The sequence below is a fragment of the Aphelocoma coerulescens genome, chromosome 19 (assembly GCF_041296385.1).
Source record: "Aphelocoma coerulescens isolate FSJ_1873_10779 chromosome 19, UR_Acoe_1.0, whole genome shotgun sequence".
NCBI classification, from domain to species: Eukaryota; Metazoa; Chordata; class Aves; order Passeriformes; family Corvidae; genus Aphelocoma; species Aphelocoma coerulescens.
Window position 1 is genome coordinate 3,582,501 of NC_091032.1, and position 20,004 is coordinate 3,602,504.

A 20,004-nucleotide genomic window follows, 5' to 3' on the forward strand; every position below is an offset into this window, starting at 1 on the left:
CACAGAAGAAATTGTAGTTGAGTGGTTTAAAAAACAATTGAAGTATTTATCATTCCTAGTGCCTAAGACCTCTTACAGAACCCATTCTTAACTGTTTTCTCTCTCTTATCACTTTGGAAGGGTGGGATTAAATTTGTGTTATAGAACTCGTCCCCAAAATGATTGGATTATAGCACAGAGTGATGTACTCTATCGTGTTCTCTGCTAGTACTAAATTTTCTAAAAGCCTCTTTAAGCTGTCAGACTTCTGAAGCAGCATGAAAATGGTTATAAAAGAATTGTGTTAAAAAATAAAAGAATTGCTATAGAAAGAATTTTTTGTCATGAATGTTTTGTGAGCAGCCTTGTTGACTGGAATTCCTGTGTTAAAAAAGTACAAAATATGCCAGGAATTGTGGCAATGATATAAGTAGTGTGAAAGCCTGGAAATTCTTTTTTTTGAAAGGAAGTATGGTGGAAACTGGAGGAAGCTTTACAGGAAAGACAGGTTGCTATCCTGGTATCTGCCCTGCCTGGAAGAAGAAATTATCTCTAAGCAAATGCCCAGAGACAGTTACACAAAGGAACAAACAAACACAGAAATCCCAGCAATAAATCCCTGAACTACATGTCACAGAAGTGTGCGAACTCAAGCAGGGACAGCTCAGTTTCCATAGGCTGTGAGAGCAGTGTTCCACTTCTCTGCTTCTGGATTAGTTCACTAGAGGGGTGGGTGGCAGCTGCCCTGTGCCCTGACCCCGGGGGTGATGGATGGGTTTAATCTCTGGCGTGTGACAGCGGCGCTCGTGATTCCCGCAGGTTAATTGATTTCTTTTGGCAAAGCCTGTTTCCAACTCCTGTTGTCTGAGCAGCAGGACTGACTGCAGTGGGAAAACAAGGCATCCTGAAATAGCAATTCCTCTGTACCCAGCAAGTAATAGGTAAGATGGAGGGGAAGACTGGCTGGGCAGAAAACAGCCTCTGCCAAGGGTGCGTGATGCCAAGGGCAGATGGCCTGACAGGTGGGAGCTGGACAGTGGATCTGGGGTCCAGCATGGACTTTTTAGCTGCTAATAGCAAAATGCTCTGTTACCTTCCCTCTCACAGGCAAGCACAGAGATACTAACAAATAAAATAAACAAATAAATGCCCCATAAATTCTGAGGAGCCACTGAAGCTGCTGGTGGGGGCAGGTGGGGCCTGGTTGACAGCACAGACCCTGGTGCACAGAGGTCCCTCTGCAGTCTCCAGCCTTATTTCTCTCTTACTTCACTCTCACTTCTCAGTAACTTGACTGAAGCCGCACTCCAGGAATCTCACTGCAGGATGCCAGGGTATTTTTAACATAGGAGTGGACACATCCCAGAAAGAGTATCCTTCCTAGGAGTCACTTGAGAGAAATTATTTTGTTGACCATTATTTATGCCAATTGTTCTCCCCAGTTTGCAATACAAAATATCTGACTGACTAATGCAAAATTCCTGACTCACATTTGTTCATGAAAGGGAAAGTTGCTAAAAGAGAAAGAGAAACAAAACCAGGTTTGACACTTGAATGTTTTTCTTGTAAGAGTGGAGCAGTGGCTGTTTGGGAGGCTGGTTGCTCTGGACGTGGATGGAGTACAACCAAAGCTGCCCAGGGTAGACAGCAACAGAGGAATAATCCCTTTGTGCAGGAGCAATTAGAGGTGTGGATGTGATCTCCCTATCACATTAAACACTGTTGCAAAAGCTGGGGCTTTGGCAAACAACTGTGTAAGACACACCAGTGCTGGCAGCCAAGCAGAGTCACCCAGCTAGTGACCAGCCTGTGACAAGTGGTGTCTCCTGAGCGAACCAAAACCCTCTTCCTTGAGATCTCCACTGGAGCTGAGAACAGCTGGATACCACAGTGCCATGCCCAGCACAAAGGTCCAAGTGGGCTTGACATGCTGAAAAAATGGGAGTGACCTTCAACTCGTCAGTATCTGAATCCTGAACCCCTCCTTCACCACCTGAGGTGCTGTCATTCCACACTGGCAGCACGTGTGATGCAAAGGGACACAAATTTCCACCACAGTTAGAAGTGGAACGAGCACTCTCCTCTCTGAACACAGGAAAGACAAGCCCTGAAGCTTCCCTAGGATCAGGTGAGGGCCCTGAGCAAAGGCAAATGCTACAGAGGGTGTTTCATCTGCTGCACTGACACCAAACAGGCGGCTCCTTGCAGCAAAAAAGCCACCCTGAGCACCTAGAAACTTATGGTCATCTTGCTACGTCTCCAGGTGGTCACTACCTGGACTGGCATGTACAGTTTATGTGCACAAGCACAAAACAGGGCTGGGAGGCAGCTGGAGAGCAGATCCCCCCTTCCTGCCTCAAGGCATGCCAGGGAAGCCGTCAGAAACAAGGGACAGCTTTCACATCTTCCCCAAATAAGCTGCTATAGGATTTACCTCTTTTTTTCTCTTAGGAAGTCCTTCCTAGCATCTAATCTCCAACTTCCCTTCCTGCCATTTAAGGCCCTTCTATGCAGATAACAAACTAGGCACACTCATCACGTCCCAAAGCCACACTGAAGTTCAACTCTGTAGGACTTCCCATCCTTATGACATGAGGTCTTGTTTTTCCACAATGTTTAAACATCTCATTATAGGGGATCGTCTCCTTTCTTTGGTATTTGTGTATGTAGTAAAAGGAAGGTGGAACTGCACTTACAGGGGCAAAGCACCGTCCGTGGTACTGCTTCCAAATCTCTTGCATCCATCTGGTAAGACACTGTGAGCCAGAAAGTATCCCCTAAGCTGTTCACACACTTACATCAACCTCCAAACACCTAATTTTCCTTCTAGCTGTACTATGCTTAGAGTGATATTCCAGGGCCCTTCTCCTTAAGGTAAACCAAGACTCCAGTGGGGAAAAAGCAAAGGCAACTTACAGTCAACACCAGACTAGTCCCCTACACACGTATTCAGCATGACATTACACACAGTAACTCTTATTTTTCAACAATTATGAGAAAGAGACTAACCCCAGAAGTTTGTATGTCATGTGGAAGCGTCTTCTGAATTACTGTAGTTGCCAACCGTGAGATGATCCGAATCGGTTTCTTTACTGAAAAACAGTAGCTTTTTTTTCACAGAGCTGCAAGAAGGGACTGGGAAAGACTCTTTATCACAGCAACCCTTGAGCGCACATGTTCCCACACACAGCTTGCTTCCTCCTTGCCTCATGTTCCTGACTGCCAGAGGTGGTGAGCAGGGCTCCAGGGATGGAGGTGGGCAGGTGCAGCCTTGACCACCAAGCCCTGGGAAGCACCTCCTGCTCCTCACCTCACACTCCACCGGTTCCAGCACATGGCAGCCCCTCACCACGGACAGCCCGGGCTGTGACATGCTCAGGCAAGGGTGTAAGGGGCCTGTGCTCCCCTCTGAGCCATGTGGCCAACAACTGAGATCCACCAGAGCAGAAGCATGTAAAGGATGCCCAGCCAGCACGACCCAAGCCCCTGTGCTTCGTGCAGCCTCATGCACTCTGCTGAGCCCAGGTTCTTAACACACAACCCAACATCCTTTACCTGGAAGGACCAAGGCCAGGGGCAGAGTACAAGCACAATGTTCAAAAGAGCAAACAGGCTGTGGTGCCTCCCCGTTCGCAATGGCCAGGCTACTCACTGTTGTTCAGCTTTGGCTCGGTCACTTAGGAAGAAGAGGGCTGTGGCCAGGAAAAACATCCCTCCCAGGACAACGACAAACGGGCAGAGCATGAGCGCGTAACCCAGGCTGAGGAACTCCCAGACTGGGGACTCCTTTGTGCTTTGTCGTATCAGGTCAGAGATCTAGGAGAGAAGGGCAAAAAAATTAGTCACTTAGATGAAAAAGAGACACAGAAACAGTGAAGGGAACACGATTCCCGAAACAACCACCCACCAAACATGTGTGAGGTTTAAAATGGAACAGGGTGTTCAGTAGAAGTTGAATGTCCCTTGCACCCTTCAGCCTTCCACACTGGAGCCTGGGCAATTTATGCTGTGAGCAGCTTGGCAGGGGATCTCCTCTCCCTGTCACTCTTCTGGCCTGATCTAATATTCTTCCCACAGTCCTTTCCATGTTCTCCCAGGCTGCATCAGTGACAGCATCTGTGGGTGTCTGACCTTGCTGTACTTCCCAAACACCCTGGGGAGCCAGCAGGGCCACGCCGGTGTTGCTCAGTGGGTGAGGGAGTGATCAATCTTCTGCAATTCCTATCAAGTCCTGCTTACTCCCACATCTGACCTACCTTTCAGCAAAGGGAGGTATTAAATTCCCTTTCTGTGTACTGAGTGGGAAGGGGGGAAATGTTTTTCAAAGAACAAAAAACCAGAGATCCCATCTGATTTGAGGAAACAGAACTTGAACATGGGGGGTTTATGAGGTATGGGACTCATTCCCTTTTCCAACCTCCCAAGCTTGAAGTGTAATTGTGTGCAAGACGTGGCTCTGTCCCAGGCTCAGGTAAGGGGCTGTGCTTGCACTGCACACCACCAAATTTATGGATTAAGGCACCCTGGGCCTTCTGACAACCAAAAAGCATCATTACATGAAAGTGAACACAAATTTACACCTACACAAAGGAGCAAAGACATGCAACAGCATTATTTAGTTCATTATGAAAAGCTTTTGCTAGAACTCAGTAAAATTTACTGCATGTCTGTAGCTAAAACTACCATATTTACTGCATATTTACTGCCCAGCGAACAACTTTGCTTTCCATAAATCCAACAGAGAGGCAGCAGCAGTTGGGGTAGGTCTCAAGGCATTGGGTATTTAAATGTCCAGCTCTGGTTTTATCCATGACCTTTTGTTGGGGGAGAAACACTAGTTTATACCAAAAGACTGCAGGGAATTTGCAACATAAAATCCTATTGCTGTGCACACACGCAAATCAGTTCCAGAAATACTCAAAGCTTGTGCAGTAACTTTAAACTGGTAATGGAAAAGTTGGAGTCAAACACAACCTACAAGCAAGTTCTGGCAGTCAAGGCTTAAATATTGACAGTGAAGAGAGGAACTGTGACATGCAGGAGAAATCACCAACGCACACTCTGCAGAAACCTGGAAGGTAAATGTGTGTGAAGAGATGCCTCAGCAGAGCCAAGCATAACAGAAGGGCCCAGAAGGATGATGCTCATGGGGACTCAAAAGAACAGGTCACTGGGTGTGTTTTAGCAGGGAGACTCTGGAGCACTGGGGGTCTCAGTGTGTTTATGCCCCTCTCACAGCTTAGCCCCCCATGGAGGGATGGAAAGGAGGAGCTGCCAGCCCAGTGCTGGAAGTGACACCACTGCACGTGCTGGAGCTGAGGTCTGTCCTACAGGATGGAGCCCTCTCAAGTAAAGGGGAGTGAATTAACACTGGAAGAGTGTAACTACAGAAAGAATTGAAGGGTTTTAGCCTGATTTCTCTGTTTCATTCCCTGCCCTAGAAAGGATGAGGAGAAAATTTCAGTGCTTGGGATATAGAAGAGTTCTAGTCCTCTCAAAAAGAACTTTATTCACAGTGTAAAAGACACAAAGAAAAACAAGAGTGCTATAAACAATTCTCATGTGAGACTGAAAGCAAATAACACTGACCATTAGTCTGAGAGATTTATTAAAAAATAGCAACAAGACTTGTATGTGAAAAGAATGCACCCCCAAAAAAGCAGCAGAATGTTCTCTGCACCCAGGAGACAGAGACATCAGCTGGTCATTAATTCCCTTTTGTGTCCAGACACCTTAACTCCAAACATTTCCCTTACTCTTCATTATGAACCAGAATTTAGCATTGAGTCAACCTCTCTGTCAGGCTGCAATAGCCAGAATTGAGGATATTCTAAAACAGAAATCTAGACATTCTAAACCACTTTTCATTTTTGGGAATGGATACAATTATTCTCCAAAAGGACCAGACAATAAATCACTTGACAAATTGACATGATAAGTCAGCAGCAGAAGATGAAAAGCCAAGCATGTGCTCCTGATTGCTTTCTTCATGGATGGCATGACATTCTAGGCTAAAAACCAGCTTTGAAAATGTAAAGCCTCCAACAAATAAATCTCCCAATGCAGTTTGTCCCACACCTTCCCTTCTAAGGCATTGTGTTGACATTTTATAGCAGCAAATCATGTTATTATTAAATCTGCTGTATTCATTTTTAATCAAACACGTTCTGTAAATGCACAGTTTAGAAAAAATTGTCTTTCCTCCCTTTCAAGGTATAATTCTTTCCACCAAGCCTGCTGGGCTTCCTCATCCAGGTTCCATATAATTCCCTCCCCAGTGTCTTCATCTCTTAACTCCAGAATTTTATCAGGGCCCACATATATGTTTTTGCTGTTAAAAATCACCATTCTCTGTTTTTTTTGTTCCATTCGGTTACAAACCACCTGCTAAGGCTGGAACTTTGGCATCTCCTCTCAAGAGGACACAGAACACAATTACAGACCTGGGCTCCAAGAATGACACACCGTTTGCCAAATGGTCTGCTCTGTATTGCCAATTTTGGGCTTTCCAGACTCCTCGCAATGACAGCATCCTGAGCCTGCCAACTGTGATTTGGCAAGACCCAATCAAGCATAATTTTTGGTGTCTTCTCTCTAACATGAGTAACAAACTGCGGGGGCTGTGCGTGGCCGGTGCCAGCTCTGCAGCACAGAGTCATGTGTGGGATTCCTTCCTTTGTTTCTCCAGCTGGGAGATGGCAAAAGGCTTCAAAACATTTATGCAGAATGTGGGGGTGGGAAATCAAGAAGGAAGTCCCGTTGCTGCTTTGCAGTCTAATCACAAGTCTTTGATACCAACGTAACTATGAAAGTTCCTATCTCCTCCCTCGCTGTGTAGCACAGAGCTCAGACCAAGAGGAATGACTTTGCTAAATAAACCTCAGCTTGAGGCATTTTTAGAGCAGAACACGGACGGCGTGTGCTCAGCCGGTGGCAGCCACTTGGATGGAGTCCAGCTGGAGACAGCTCCTGCTTTCCGGAGAACCAACAGTGCAGCTGCAATGGGCATGATCCCAACCCCAAATCCCCAACTGTGTCTCCATGTGAGTGCAGGAGACAACAGAGGAACAAAGGGAAACTTCATTACTTTCTTGGGAAGCATGTGGTGTGTGCTTTGGAACAGGGGACAGGCCATGGACACAGTAGAAGCCAAGGTGGGCTGAAGCCCAAGGAAGGCATCTGGATTTTGTGTTTTGTCTCTCCTGAACAGCCTGGGCAGGTAAATTAACTGATTTATTAATTACACAGTGTAATGGTAACAATATCTCTGAAATCACTGTTTTGGTTCCTCTCTCTCATTGACGAGTCAATATCTCAATTCCTCTGCAACTGGCTTTTCTAAATTTCTGATGTTGCCACTTGGGCACAAATCCTGCTACATAAAAGGGTACTTCTGGCACAAATACCTGATTTTCATGACTACCAGTTTGATACAAGCCAGTGCTCCCTGGCTGATCACTTCAGTACAGTTCCTTAACACAGTATTCCCTGTAACCCCACAATGGTTTGGGATCCACCCACTCTGAAGTCAGAGTGAGTGTGAAAGGTTTCTTTGATTTTCTAAAAAAATTGAATATGAATGCAAATGAAGATGACAAAGCAAAAATGAGGGATTTTATAATGTAAACAATTTGCTGGGCCTGTGGGGGAGCAGAAGCATTTACACTGTGCTAAATGGCTTGAGGAACACTTTATAATAAGAGGAAGTAAACCTGTTTTTTTAAATTATATTTTCCCCCTCCCAGGATGACCAGGCTGCATTAAATACATGGTGCTGCCTTGATAAAGGCTGCAGTAAATTGAGATGCTCCATAGGGGTGCTGCTTGCAATGCCAGGACATGGACTTGGTACGTCTGGGGGTCAGAGCAACATCTGCCCCATTTGCCCTAGAGAGGGTTAAAAGTCTTTTTTCTTCAAGTCATTAACTGCCTTTCTCTCCAGTGTGGTCTGCCCAGGGATTTTCTAAGTTAACACTGAACTTTCTCTGATCCCAGAGGGAGATGCCTCATACCATGGGGAATGTGGAGGAACTCCCATGACAGGGCCCAGGTAGGTGAACTTGTAGGGATGGATGGGGGTGCCCATTCCTATGTAGAAACAGGTCTGTGGCACAAGACCTTTAGCAGCATCCCTGTCCCCACTTCTCCTGGCAGCATGGGCCCCTTCCCTGTCCATACATCCCAGGAAAGCGAAGTGATTCCTTGTGTTGAAGAATCTGGACGCTCCATTCTGAAAGGTGCTCAGCACCATGAAAACTGCCTGTCTTGGGAGTGTGCAGGATCCTTGTCAGCTCACAGGAAAAAAACACTTATTTAAGGAGGTTTTCAGTGCACAGAGGATTAGCAGAGCACATGGGACAGAGCTTGAAATACTCAAGTGCAACAATGACCTGCTCTGGATTTCTGGGCTTTCTCTAATGAGATACTTTCACATACATTAAACATTTATCGAAAATACCGAGAACCTGTACATCTAACAAAGTCATGAACATGACAGATGCACAGAGCTCTGGAAAAAGACCAAAGCAGGCTGTGAACCCTTGGCACAGAACATTTTATAGATGGGAAGTAATTTGGTACTTTACTGGCAGACTTAAATCTTGTCTGTTGCTGAGTCATAAGAAGTGGGAAGCTTGTTAGCTTGTTGCAATGAAGAGATAAATCCCATGAGGATTTGTCTCTAGGTGGTTAATTCTCCTCTTATTTTGCAGCTACAGCTATGTCAAAGATTTGGCCTTTCAGTGCACTATGAAAAAGGCTTTTAATTACTCAGTCAGGACCAGAGAAATCCTCAACTTAAAGTTACTCCTTGAAGAAACAGGTAATAAGGATGAGGGGGCTGGAGGTTCTCATCCTCACACTATTTCCCTGGCAAGCACAGCAGAGGTTCGGACTAGCAAGGCCAAGTCCCATTTTACCCACCACAGTGTGGGTCATACCCAAGCATGAATGTGGGAAGAGATCTCTACAGGAGGAGTGATGCCATCAGGGTTACACCACACCTGTCAAGCAGCTGGGACTTGGTAAAGAAAGAACAGTAAAAACCATAAAGGTGTATCACATTTCATCTACCAACTCTATCAGGGGATGGGAGATGCTGCTTATACAGACTCAGGTACACTATATCAGACCATGCTGTAAAAGGCAACAAGATAGAGACCTGTGTTCCATCCTCAAGAGCAGTGGAATATCTCCTGATGGTCCATGAAACAGAGAGTGATGCCTGTCAAAATACTCAGGAAAGTATTTTGCACGTTTTTGTTACAGGACATTACTGCCTTTTTGACCTCGAGTTGATCTCTTACCCTGCTTTGACAGGAGAGACAGGACTGTGTAACCACCAGCAAGCACCTAATGGGCCATATTTGAGGAATGGCTGCATGGGTCAGACAGGAACAGAACAGCCAGACTGCAACATCACATCCCAACTGGATCCACTTTATTGCACTACCCTGTTTTTAAGTCAGACAGAAGTGGATTTGACTCCCAGTGGGCTGAGGCCTGTTTTAATCTAGCAAACTAAACTGGAAAAAGTGTTCTTCCAGAGTAAGCATGTCCAACTCTGAAGCAGCCATAGCATTTTAAACCATAAAATATGAATTTTAAACCATAATACATGAAAATTCTGCTTTCTCAGGCAGGCAAGTCTTTACACATGGAGCTACTTTCTATACAGATATACTTGGTTAGGTAAACACCTTCAAACCAAATCAACAAAAAGACTGTTTCAAACTGGGCCAAGACACTGTGAAATCTGTGCCCCCAGTTAAAACTTTCATTTAAAAGTATCTTAATTGCTGCATTTACTACTGTTTTTCTTGCCTTGCCCCTAATGAAATGCTTATATGCCTGCCCTGATACTCTGCACCAGGGATAATTAACACTGCTCTGCTAACTACTTGCTGAAGAAAGGTCATTAGTGTTCTTGCTGCTTAAATAGCTCATTAGATTTATCAACCTGCTCACAGGAAAGCTGGGGAAGGGAGAAAAGTGAAGGGTGCCAAGGCTACCACAGCTCAGCTGGCCTGCAGTGGCTGGAGGTGGTGTCCTTCCAGTAAAACTGAAACAGCCCAGGAGGGCAGGAAAGATGGGAACCACCATCAGAGGAGTCCAGGGAGTAGGTTTTAGCCCACCAAAAGGTGCTGGTGGAGGAGAGCTGATCTTTGGCACTTTAGAACTCCCTCCTCACAGGTTAATGTTGCCAGGTGACAAGCAGATACACACTGGCTTCCATCCCCAGACTTCACAAACAGCTGCACAGAGAAGATGAGAGAGTTTAAGCAAACAGGAGAGCAACCAGCACCAGGGCAGTGTGTGCCCACAGCAGCACCTGCCTGGCACATGTAGGGAGAGCAATGCCTGCTGCAGGTCCTGTTGACATCACAGTCAGAGTCAAGGCAGAGGTGGAAGAGGCAAGTTCTCAGGTAGGAAGCAAATGACAAACTTGGAGGAAGGAAAGAAAAAGTCCCAAGACAGCCTTGAAATAAAAAACCCCTTTTGTCTGTGCTCAAATTTCCAGAAGCAGAAGAGCAGTCAGGAAGTGGAGGGGGACACAACAAGGAGGATGATGTAAAACCCTGAGCAGGGAAAACAGGTTCATGCCTCTGTACAGATGGACACGGGAGCATGGACTTACAGTTGTTTTATTTTAAAGGGCAACCAAGACCTAACCAGAATTAGTGATATAAAGAGCTGGAGCTGTGATTCAGCCTGACAAGAGTTAATTATTTCACATGCTGCTGCCACCTCCCTCCACTTGCTCTTTGGAGTCTGAAATGCTGTCTAGGGCAGCAGTTGAATCTCTATCTGATACTCAGTGTGAATGGTGGGATTTAGGGCATTTCTCTTAACTCTTCTGTGCTCCAGCAATCACGTCTGCATAGTGAGAGCAGTCAAAGACAGTAAAGTACAACAGATATTTGAGTGTAATGCACTGAGCAGGTGAGACTTCTCACCCATTGCCTCAAGAATAAAGCATGGATTGACACTGGAGTTGTTAAAAAGGAGTTATTTAAACTCTGCAGGTTGGTTATCACAAAGGTCCTGAAAAAAGTTACAGCTCTCTAGGAATAAAAGCTGTCTCATCTACTGAAATACTGCAGCAATGCCTATTCTTATTTGTAAATGAACAGGCAGTGCTGATTTACAGTAATTGTTCTCAGAGCTTGCCACTTAGTAAAGCTTTATGCAAATTACAGCAGCCACCCTAACGCTGCATTTGCATAACTCCTCTGTAAGTCAATCTTAACCCTTTTTGCTATAATAAAAGTGATCAATATTTAAAGAGACATGAAAAACAGCCACACATATGTGCTCCCTGCCACTTAGCTGTTAAGCACTAATGTGTATTTGGTGCTTTGGGTGGTTTAAGGAGCTGCAGTGCAAGATTTGGAATAGGGTGAAGTAACAAAAAGTCTGAGTGTGACCTTGAGCTCTCTGGACACACTACAGAGCACAGCAGCAATTGCACACCTGAGGCTGTGGCTGATCAGCACCTTCTATGCTCCACATGGGGATTTTAAGATCAATGCAATATTTATTGGTATCCAGCAGCAACAACTGCCTGCCACAGCTCAGCCCTACAAGGACAAGGGTCGCCAGTTCTTTATAAGAGCACTGCTAGAGGGAATCTCACTATAAACTCACCAAAACCATGTAGGATTCCAGCCATGTTTGATCAAAGCATTGATCACTTAGTGAGGGAACTTTAGGAGGATTCTGTAAGCAGTTGGAAGACACAGCAGAGCTCCAGGATCCCGGGTGAACCCAAGTGATCAGGAGGCTGAGTTTCACCCATTCTGAGCCTGACTGTTACCACAGTGCACAGAATCACAGAGTCATTAAGGTTGGAAAGAGACCTCTGGTATGATCAAGGCCAACCTGTGACTGAATACCACCTGGTAAACCAGACCAGAGCACTGAGTGCCATGTCCAGTCATTCCTTGGGCACCTCCAGGGCCTTCTGCTGCTCTTGTTCAAAACCTACCCCCTGCTCTTGGTCTGCCTCGTGAAGAGTCTGGTGTCACAGCAGTGGGAGTTGATGCCCTCAGGGTGGAGAATCCCAGAAGGGTTGTGGAAATCAGGTTCCCAAATTTCCCTTAAATCCAGCAGGAGTAGGTTACTCAGCCCTCATAGACTGCCTTCAAAATCCTGGTCAGACTCTGAGCCCCTTGTGCAACCTGCCCAGGTGAGGTTTTAGTGCTGCATGAAGGTCTCCATCCTGTACTGCAGCTGGACAGTTCCTGTGGTTTTTAACACCCAGGTTCAGTGCTTGCCTTAGCTCTGGTGCAGAAGTTGGCTGTTTGTCATTTCACTTTAAATAGTATTTGTTTTCCTGTGTTATGTGGAGTTGTAGTTGACCTTTCAATCCTGGTAGCAGAGGGAGGATGAATCAGCCCAGCCAGAGAAGAGGCTGCACAAAGAGATGCTGGCTCCTTCCATGACATGAGTGCTTCACTCCTTCTTTTCTGCACAGAGCCTTGGACCTGCATCCTCTCCTCCCAAATCACAAGTGCCCAACAATTACAGCATTAGAAAAGGATAATTCAAAATAATAACTAATATTTTCCCAGTCTAAAGAAAGCCTAAAGCTGCTATTAAACTGGGGCTATGCATATTTCAGCCAAGAATCCTTAAGTAACTCACAACTTGCTTTATCTCTGAATACCAGGAGGGCAAGGCACATTCCTTCTACAACCAAAGACCTTTATTTAAAATCTATGACATTAAAGACTCCCAGGCAACTTTCAAGAATAATTGCAATCATTCAGGGTCCCAGGTATTCCTCCTGGACATCCCTCTTATGTAAGGAAAAGGATGAACATGCAGCAGAGTCACCTGAGCCAGCCTGGCCTGCCCCAGCCCTGCCCTCATCTCCAGCCCCTGTCCTGCCTGTCTCCTTCTCCTCCCCCACATTCCCCACATCATCAGCCTTGCAAGAAGCAGCCTCTCCTGCAATTCCTTTGTGCTTGCCAACTTCAAGTAACTTCTAAAATAAGATCATTTCTCCCCAGGTACCCAGAATATTGAAGTAAATAAAGAGTAAGCTAAACTGTGCATTTTTATTCTCTTGAGAGATTTCTCATTTCTTTGGTCTTCTCAGTCTTATCTCCATCTGCCTTTTCCCATGTGCTTCAGAGGGCTACAGAGCAGCCATAGCACTGCCATTCAAGAGTAAACATTTATGTATATTTAAACAGATATACTCACAAAATTAAATATATATAAATAAATATGTGTAGCTACACACACCGGTGTCTACAGGACGAATAGATAAGCAATGATGGTTCTAAAAAATAAAAAAGCCCCACAGCACCCAGCAGCTGTGTCTGAGCTGGAGGAGCACATCAAAGTCCTGTCTCTCAGGTGATGGGACCAGTGAAGATCCCAGTTACATCCCTGGGTAGCAGCACTTTCAACACACTATGAGCAGGGTCACCTAGGGATTTTTGTGGAAGCTTCTATATTTTATAAATGATGATCTGTGATCCCTGAAACTCCATGCATCAAACTCCACAGAAGGGAAAAGACATTTCCCCAATTCATCCAGATTTCTTCTCCTCATTAAATTTCCCAGGCCTTTTATTTTCAACTGTAAATATTCTCTGACTGCCAGATTTTGGAGCTTGGTCTCTTGTTCTGTTCTGCCATAGGATAATGGTGGCATAGAAAGGGAGATCCCCAGTCAGACCAAGGCCAACCACTGAAGCAGTCACAGAAAGGAACCTGAAATGAACACCCCAGGAAGGAATACTAATAAAAACCCCTGGTCAGGCACTGACCAGGCTCCTCAGGGAATGGCCACGGTCTCAAGGCTGCCAGAGCTCCAGGAGCCTTTGGACAATGCTCTCAGACACAGGGTGGGATTGTTGGGGTGTCTGTGCAGGGCCAGGAGTTGGACTGGATGGTCCTTGTCAGTCCCTTCTGGCCCAGAACACTCTGTGTTTCTATGATGTACTGTCATACAAACCAGGTACAGCTGAGTGTTGCTGCCCATAAACAGGTATTTGGTTTCTGAGGTCAGTTAACAGCTAAACACACACATGACTCTCTTCCAACCTAATTTCTATCCGCCCCATGTGCACACCACAGCAAGAACTCTTTACAGAGCCACCTGAGAGCTTTATAAACACCTTAGGCTAAAAAAATGTGGAAGCTTATTTCCCACTGTTGGAGAGGATGAAAGTTTGGTAAGAAAGTTTCACAGATATGTAGGCTTGGCAGAAAGATCTCTGAATGTAGAAACTGGGGATGAGATAGAAATGGAAGCAAGTTTTGATACAGAGTAAAAGATGTTTTGCTGAAACACTGAGCACTGAATAACTGAGAAGGCAAAGGTTGGAGATGAGTTGGAAGGAGATTTTTATGAATAGGACAAAGGTATGTGACTACAAACAAAGACATGTTTTTCACCAAGTAAATAAGTCTCAAGAAGAGCATAAGTAAATAGAAAACATGTCTTTACCAAAAAGAGAGATATGGCAGGCAAACAAGAAATGTTGATATAGGAAGAAGAAGAGAGGTCTGAGAATTTTCCACTGTAAGCTTAAATTGTAACTTACTTACTCTTGTGATTGGATAATAATGACCATAATATGGTGATGGTAGGAGCTATGATAGGCTATAGGCAAATGTAAAGGTATTGTGTGTGGTGCTTATTGGCTGTTATGTATTAAGATACTCTGCAAAGAAAAGTATAAAATGCTTTGTAACTTGAACAGAAAGGGGCTTCAGGTATGCCTACAGCTGGAGCTGGCAGCTCTAGGGCTGGCTCTGGATACCTATTCCCTGAAATGCTGTAACTTCACCTGTGCAATAAACAGCTTTCAAGAGAGCTGCCTGAAGTCCAGACATCCTTTGTGAAGCTTTCTCCTATACCCACACCCAAGCAGTCCCCCCCGGTTTGAACTGCAGCTCACAACAACCCAACCAGGTAAAAAAAGTTGCACTGCTCTGCAGCACTTCCCATTCTGCTGACAAAGACAGGCCTTTCTTTCCAGCAGGATCTAACTTGGCATTTCAGATGAGCAGTTCAGAAACAAAAGCAAACCCTGCCAGAGCCTGCTGTGAGCACTTACAAATCCAATGAGATAAGGACTGCCAGCATCTCCCAGGAGGTGTGAAGTGAAACTCTGCAAGGCCACTGCGGTTGCACGGCGAGTTGGAATGACCACATACTGCAAAGAAGGGGAAAGAAACAAAAATAGGTAAGGAAGCTGAAATAAGAACCTGCCCTTCTGTCTTGTACTGCTCAATTTATGCCCAGGGCAGCACAAAACAAACCAGCCACCCCAGACAGAGCCACTGGCCAGTCCATGGCTGGCTCAGGCAACTGGGAGCCTCAGATACCCTTCCTGCTCTGGAGTTCTCCTGTTGGCAGGTGCTGAGGGAAGGAAGCTCTGCCCACTCTGCTCCACTCTCAGCAGTGCTTAGACTATCAGCTTTGCTCACAAGACACTTTGCTGTTGCTCCTCAGACTGTATTTTGCTTTGCTGGTGGGGAGAACAAAATTTAAGGTTGCTCAACACCACCAGCCTTCCAATCAAGGACTGTGCTGTGACCTGGGATATTTGGTTTATTCCACAGTAAAAGTTACTTTGTTTCCTAAACCATCAGCATTCTACATCAGTATGAAAGGTCACGGTCACACATCCTCCCTTCCCACTCCATCTCCATCTCCTTTATATTTTTCTCAAAAATTTGTGATTCCATTTGTGAAAAGTGACAAAGTCACGTTAGGAAAATTTTCCACAGCCAAGATACTGTATTTTGGTCTCTAACAGGACATGACACCCTTAGCCAGGTCATGCAGAATCAGTCAGATTACACGGGAGCAGTGGAAAACATAAATTACTTCCCCATGAAGGGACTAGAGCTCGCAGATAACAGAGCCCTAACCATGGACAGGGATGAAAGATTAAAAAATAAAAAAACCCAGCAACCCCCTGACCCGTGGAATGACCTTAATTTTAGAACACACTTTTTAGAGGCAGAAGAAAGTAATTGTCTCTTGCATAAATTGTTAAAGACGCTGGCTAAGGACATCTGTATCAAGTCCACATATCCTGGTTTATAAATTGATCCTGTCTTGATTTAAAGGCTGGAAGTAATGAAGAATTCAATAGGTCTCTAAATCCAAGTGAGCTTTGTTTCTGCCTGTAAGCACTGAATCTCACTGTGCCTTTTCCTGTGGCTCTAACAGGAATGACTCTTGTTCAACTCTTTGGAGACCATGATCCCTTTTATTTGTCCACTTTCTCTCTGATGGGCTGTCTTCAGTCTTTCTTTAGAAGGTCTGCCTTGCCAGGATCCTTGCAATCTTTTCCCAAAGTCATTTATTAATTAAATGTGACATTTCAGGACTGGCCCATCCCCAGGCAGAGCTACACAGAGATCCTTTACCTGAACTGACTGGCAGAGAGGACTCACTCAGGGCACACACAGGACTAAAGCACATTGCAGTGCTTGAACAATTCCTCACAGGGAAGGGGAGTTGCCCTGTCTGCAGTGGAAAGAATTACCATAAAAACCAGAAACTAAAGAAAGAGCATTGAGAAAATCCACACTAGAAGAGAACTGATGCCTGTTTAAAATTATCATCTCATTCCAAGCACAGACAAATCCGAATTATGGGTAAAATTAGATTAAATGCTTTTCCTTAGGGTTTTACCATGTGCTTTCAGATGACCTGCCAGTTCTTTCATCCCTGCTTTGACAAAGCTGCAAATGCACACACTGCTAATGCACTTTGATGCCATGTATTAAGCAGGCACCTTGTTCAACTTCTGTTGTGCAACAGAAGAGCAAGGTATGTTCAGATCCAGAGCAGCCACCTGGCTGTGGATGTCAGGCCCCGTCCTCCTTTTGCATCCAGGAACTCAGAACACGACTTGAAGAAAGAAATCCCAAGAGGAAAATTAGCTCTAAACTTCATTAGAGACACAGAAATATGCTGAAGGTCAGGCTCTGAACAGTAGGAGAGCCCCACAATTCATTCCCACTCCCCAAAGAGGCAGATAATGGATGCAACCTAGATAGATCAGACAGATGAAAAGAAAAATTAAGAGTGAGTTATTTTTGTTCTTCCCACCTGGCCCCAGTTCACACAGGGACAGTGGAGAAGCATTCTGCAAGAGCTCTTTGGGAAAGGGCATCTGAGTAGATAAAGTGAAATTCTACCTAATTTGAGAGATGTGCATAAATATGAAACATGGAATTTGAAACCAAAAATATTTTTTCTTTCTGTAAAGTTTATGTTCACAAATCTGGAGAAGAAAGCCTGCCTGGTTCAGTATTCTATCCATTTTTGTAGCAAAAGGACAAAGGAAAAGGCACATTTATTAAAAATTATCCACTTTCAGGGAGTGGTAGTGAATTGATGCTAATTAGAGGAAGAAATCTTAATGATGATAACTGTATCATATGTGTGCATGCATATATAAATATTTATACACATGAATACACACACATATATTAGACATCATTTTGCATGTGTAGCTATATTATGCAAACATAGTTTTGCAAGTAGGAATACAGTTTCCAGCTTAACTGAAGAAGTTATTGATGGTTGAAACACCATAAAGTGCTAAAACTTGGTATATTGGGTCTGGAATTCAAGAGACAAACACTCCCCTCAAAGCAAAAACCCAACATGTAGCAAGCAAATGAACATGACATCCTTGAAAAATATATTGGAAAGAAAAAAAAAAAGCTTAAACCAGCACCTCCAAAACACACACAAAATACTCCACCCGATCCCTACTTAAAAAGCATTTTGTTCTGATGGACAGGAAGCAGTTGGTAGCAAACATCTACTGTTCTAGGAAGACAGCAGTAAATTACAGCTCTAAATGGGCATTGCAATACTAAAATAGACCTAAATTCAAACCATACATGGCCTGGTTTGGACATCCCACAGAAACTGGAGGTGGAAGAGCCACAGCAGCCAAGGAGGAAGCCTGTGGGATTGTCCTGGCTCATCCCTGACTCAAGGTTCAGAGGCAGGCAGCGCAGAGGATGGGCAGGGAGGCTGACCAAGCAGCTTTGGAAACCTCTGCTCTTTAAATAGAGGTTTAGAAAGCCCAGGGATTACTGCTGACTTCTCCTTCCTGTGATGAAACCAGCAGGAGTTGGTCTGAAAAAAGTTAATGGGGAAAGCCAAGGAGAGATTACCCTTCTCCCAGGAAAAGAGGTATATTCTGATGTTTATGTCTAAGCTTTAATAGAAACTCTACTCTCTCAAGCACTCTGCTGCCCTTTCTGGGTCAGGACAATTCATACTGGCCTCTTTCAGCACCAAAGACAAAGAAAACATGTACTAACTGTGTTCCAGCCACTGACAGAACCTGGGAATAGCCCAGATGTCCCTGCTGTCCAGAAAAGGGAAAGGCTGGGATCCAGAGAGACCCTCCACAAAAGCCAGGCAGACACTGTCTAAGAAAGATACTCCTAAATGAAGTAAAAGGAAGCTGCTGTGGTTTCCACCTCCCTGCACACCATGGAGTAGAACACCTCTACCTGCAGCCCTTGGCCCAGCTGCCCTTGGATGGTTTGGAGGGGGCTGTGTTCCCTCAATCCCAGGCATTCCTCACCCTGCCTTCAAATCTAACCTGCAGCACTTGGAGTATTGTTGTGTGGAAGCACTCAGAGAAGCAACAGCAAGAACCTCTGAAAATGCAATTTATCTTTGGCTATAAAAATAAGGCAGCATTTTGTACTAAATAAATAACTGGGTTTTATTTTTAGGGAAGGTGATCAGAATAAAAGCAACATTCCTACATGCCTATGGCAAAACTGAGCACCAGTCAATGCCTGTTTCAAGCTTAGAGGAAGACTTTGACTCTACAACAAAACATCAAAGCAGCTCCTCCATGGCAGGTCATGACCATTTAGAAAGAACTAATGTTTTAAAAGAAAACAGAAATATACAGAGCAATTTTTTGCATGAATGTCAGGAGTATGAATAAACTGAGGATGGCTTTTCTCAGCAAAGACCTAAAGAGACTGTGATTGAAATAGAGGCACTTTAAATTGCCTCATGGCTCTTACACAAAAATTCCAAGCTCCTGTCCATCATCTCTATTTCTGAGATGTGCTATGAAGGAAACCCCCACTATTAGGACCAGACTCCCACAAAGTTCCACACACTGCACATGTCTCAGAGTGTTACACACTTGCCTGCTGCACTGAAGCTCATTCATTATTGCTGTTACAAGGCAGTTTTAATGCTACTTTGGGGTTCTGGTAATTTTAAGGCCAATTTGCAAAGATGGCTGATGAAATCTGTTTCATAATTAGCAAGCTCCATATGAAACACCCCTCCTTTCCCCAAGCACCATCTGAGCATGTGCCTGGGAGGAGATATGGAGAGTTGTGCTCAGGAGAATAAGACCTGTTTTGTACAAATCTGCATTTGGAACAAATATCAGCCTTTCAGAATCTCAGGCAGTGCAGAACACTCTGCAGCACTGACAGTTTATCAGAGCCAGCACTTGGCACCTTGGACTGCAGACAAGCCAAGGAGCTGTGCTCCGACCCTTCTGCAGGAGGAGCAGCAGATGCAATGCAAGCACAGAGCTAGGAAGAGCCAACAATTAAATTGGAAGATAATAAGCAAACATCCTTGTTTTGCCATGGAAATTAAACTTGCAAAACCTCTGGAGGGTAACAACTTGCCCGATAGGATTCTTAAGCAGTCATGGGATCTGTAAATCTTGGGAGAGCTGTGAGAAATCACCTGGGATGCAGTTTCCAAAAACCCTCACTCCAGGCATAATGAAATCAGCAAGAACAGTGTTCAGCCAGTATTGAGAGCTTTTATCCATGAAAACAAGGTAATATTTATGTATAGGATGAAAGTGTTGTTAAGCTTACGCTAATAATGCTTTTAAACTCCTTCCCACCCTCAGGCAAGAACAGACACACTTCTGATTACACCAAATAAATAGTAATCAGTAGAAATTAATTTGCCAAACATTTGAAGTGCATCTGCTAAAGTATTTCCACACCTCTCTCTGGCAAGGACTT

General features: G+C 44.6%; 1 protein-coding gene across 1 annotated transcript in view; it reads right to left on the reverse strand.

Moving 5' to 3' along the window:
- The window catches only part of LOC138120641 (sphingosine-1-phosphate transporter SPNS2-like), a 138,046-nt gene that overhangs the window by 19,052 nt on the left and 98,990 nt on the right, over positions 1 to 20,004 (reverse strand). The window contains exons 10-11 of the mRNA XM_069033458.1: positions 15,057 to 15,155; positions 3,632 to 3,795 (exon numbers count right to left, since the gene is read on the reverse strand). Coding sequence (XP_068889559.1) covers positions 3,632 to 3,795; positions 15,057 to 15,155 — 263 coding nt within the window. The remainder of the gene's footprint in view (positions 1 to 3,631; positions 3,796 to 15,056; positions 15,156 to 20,004) is intronic.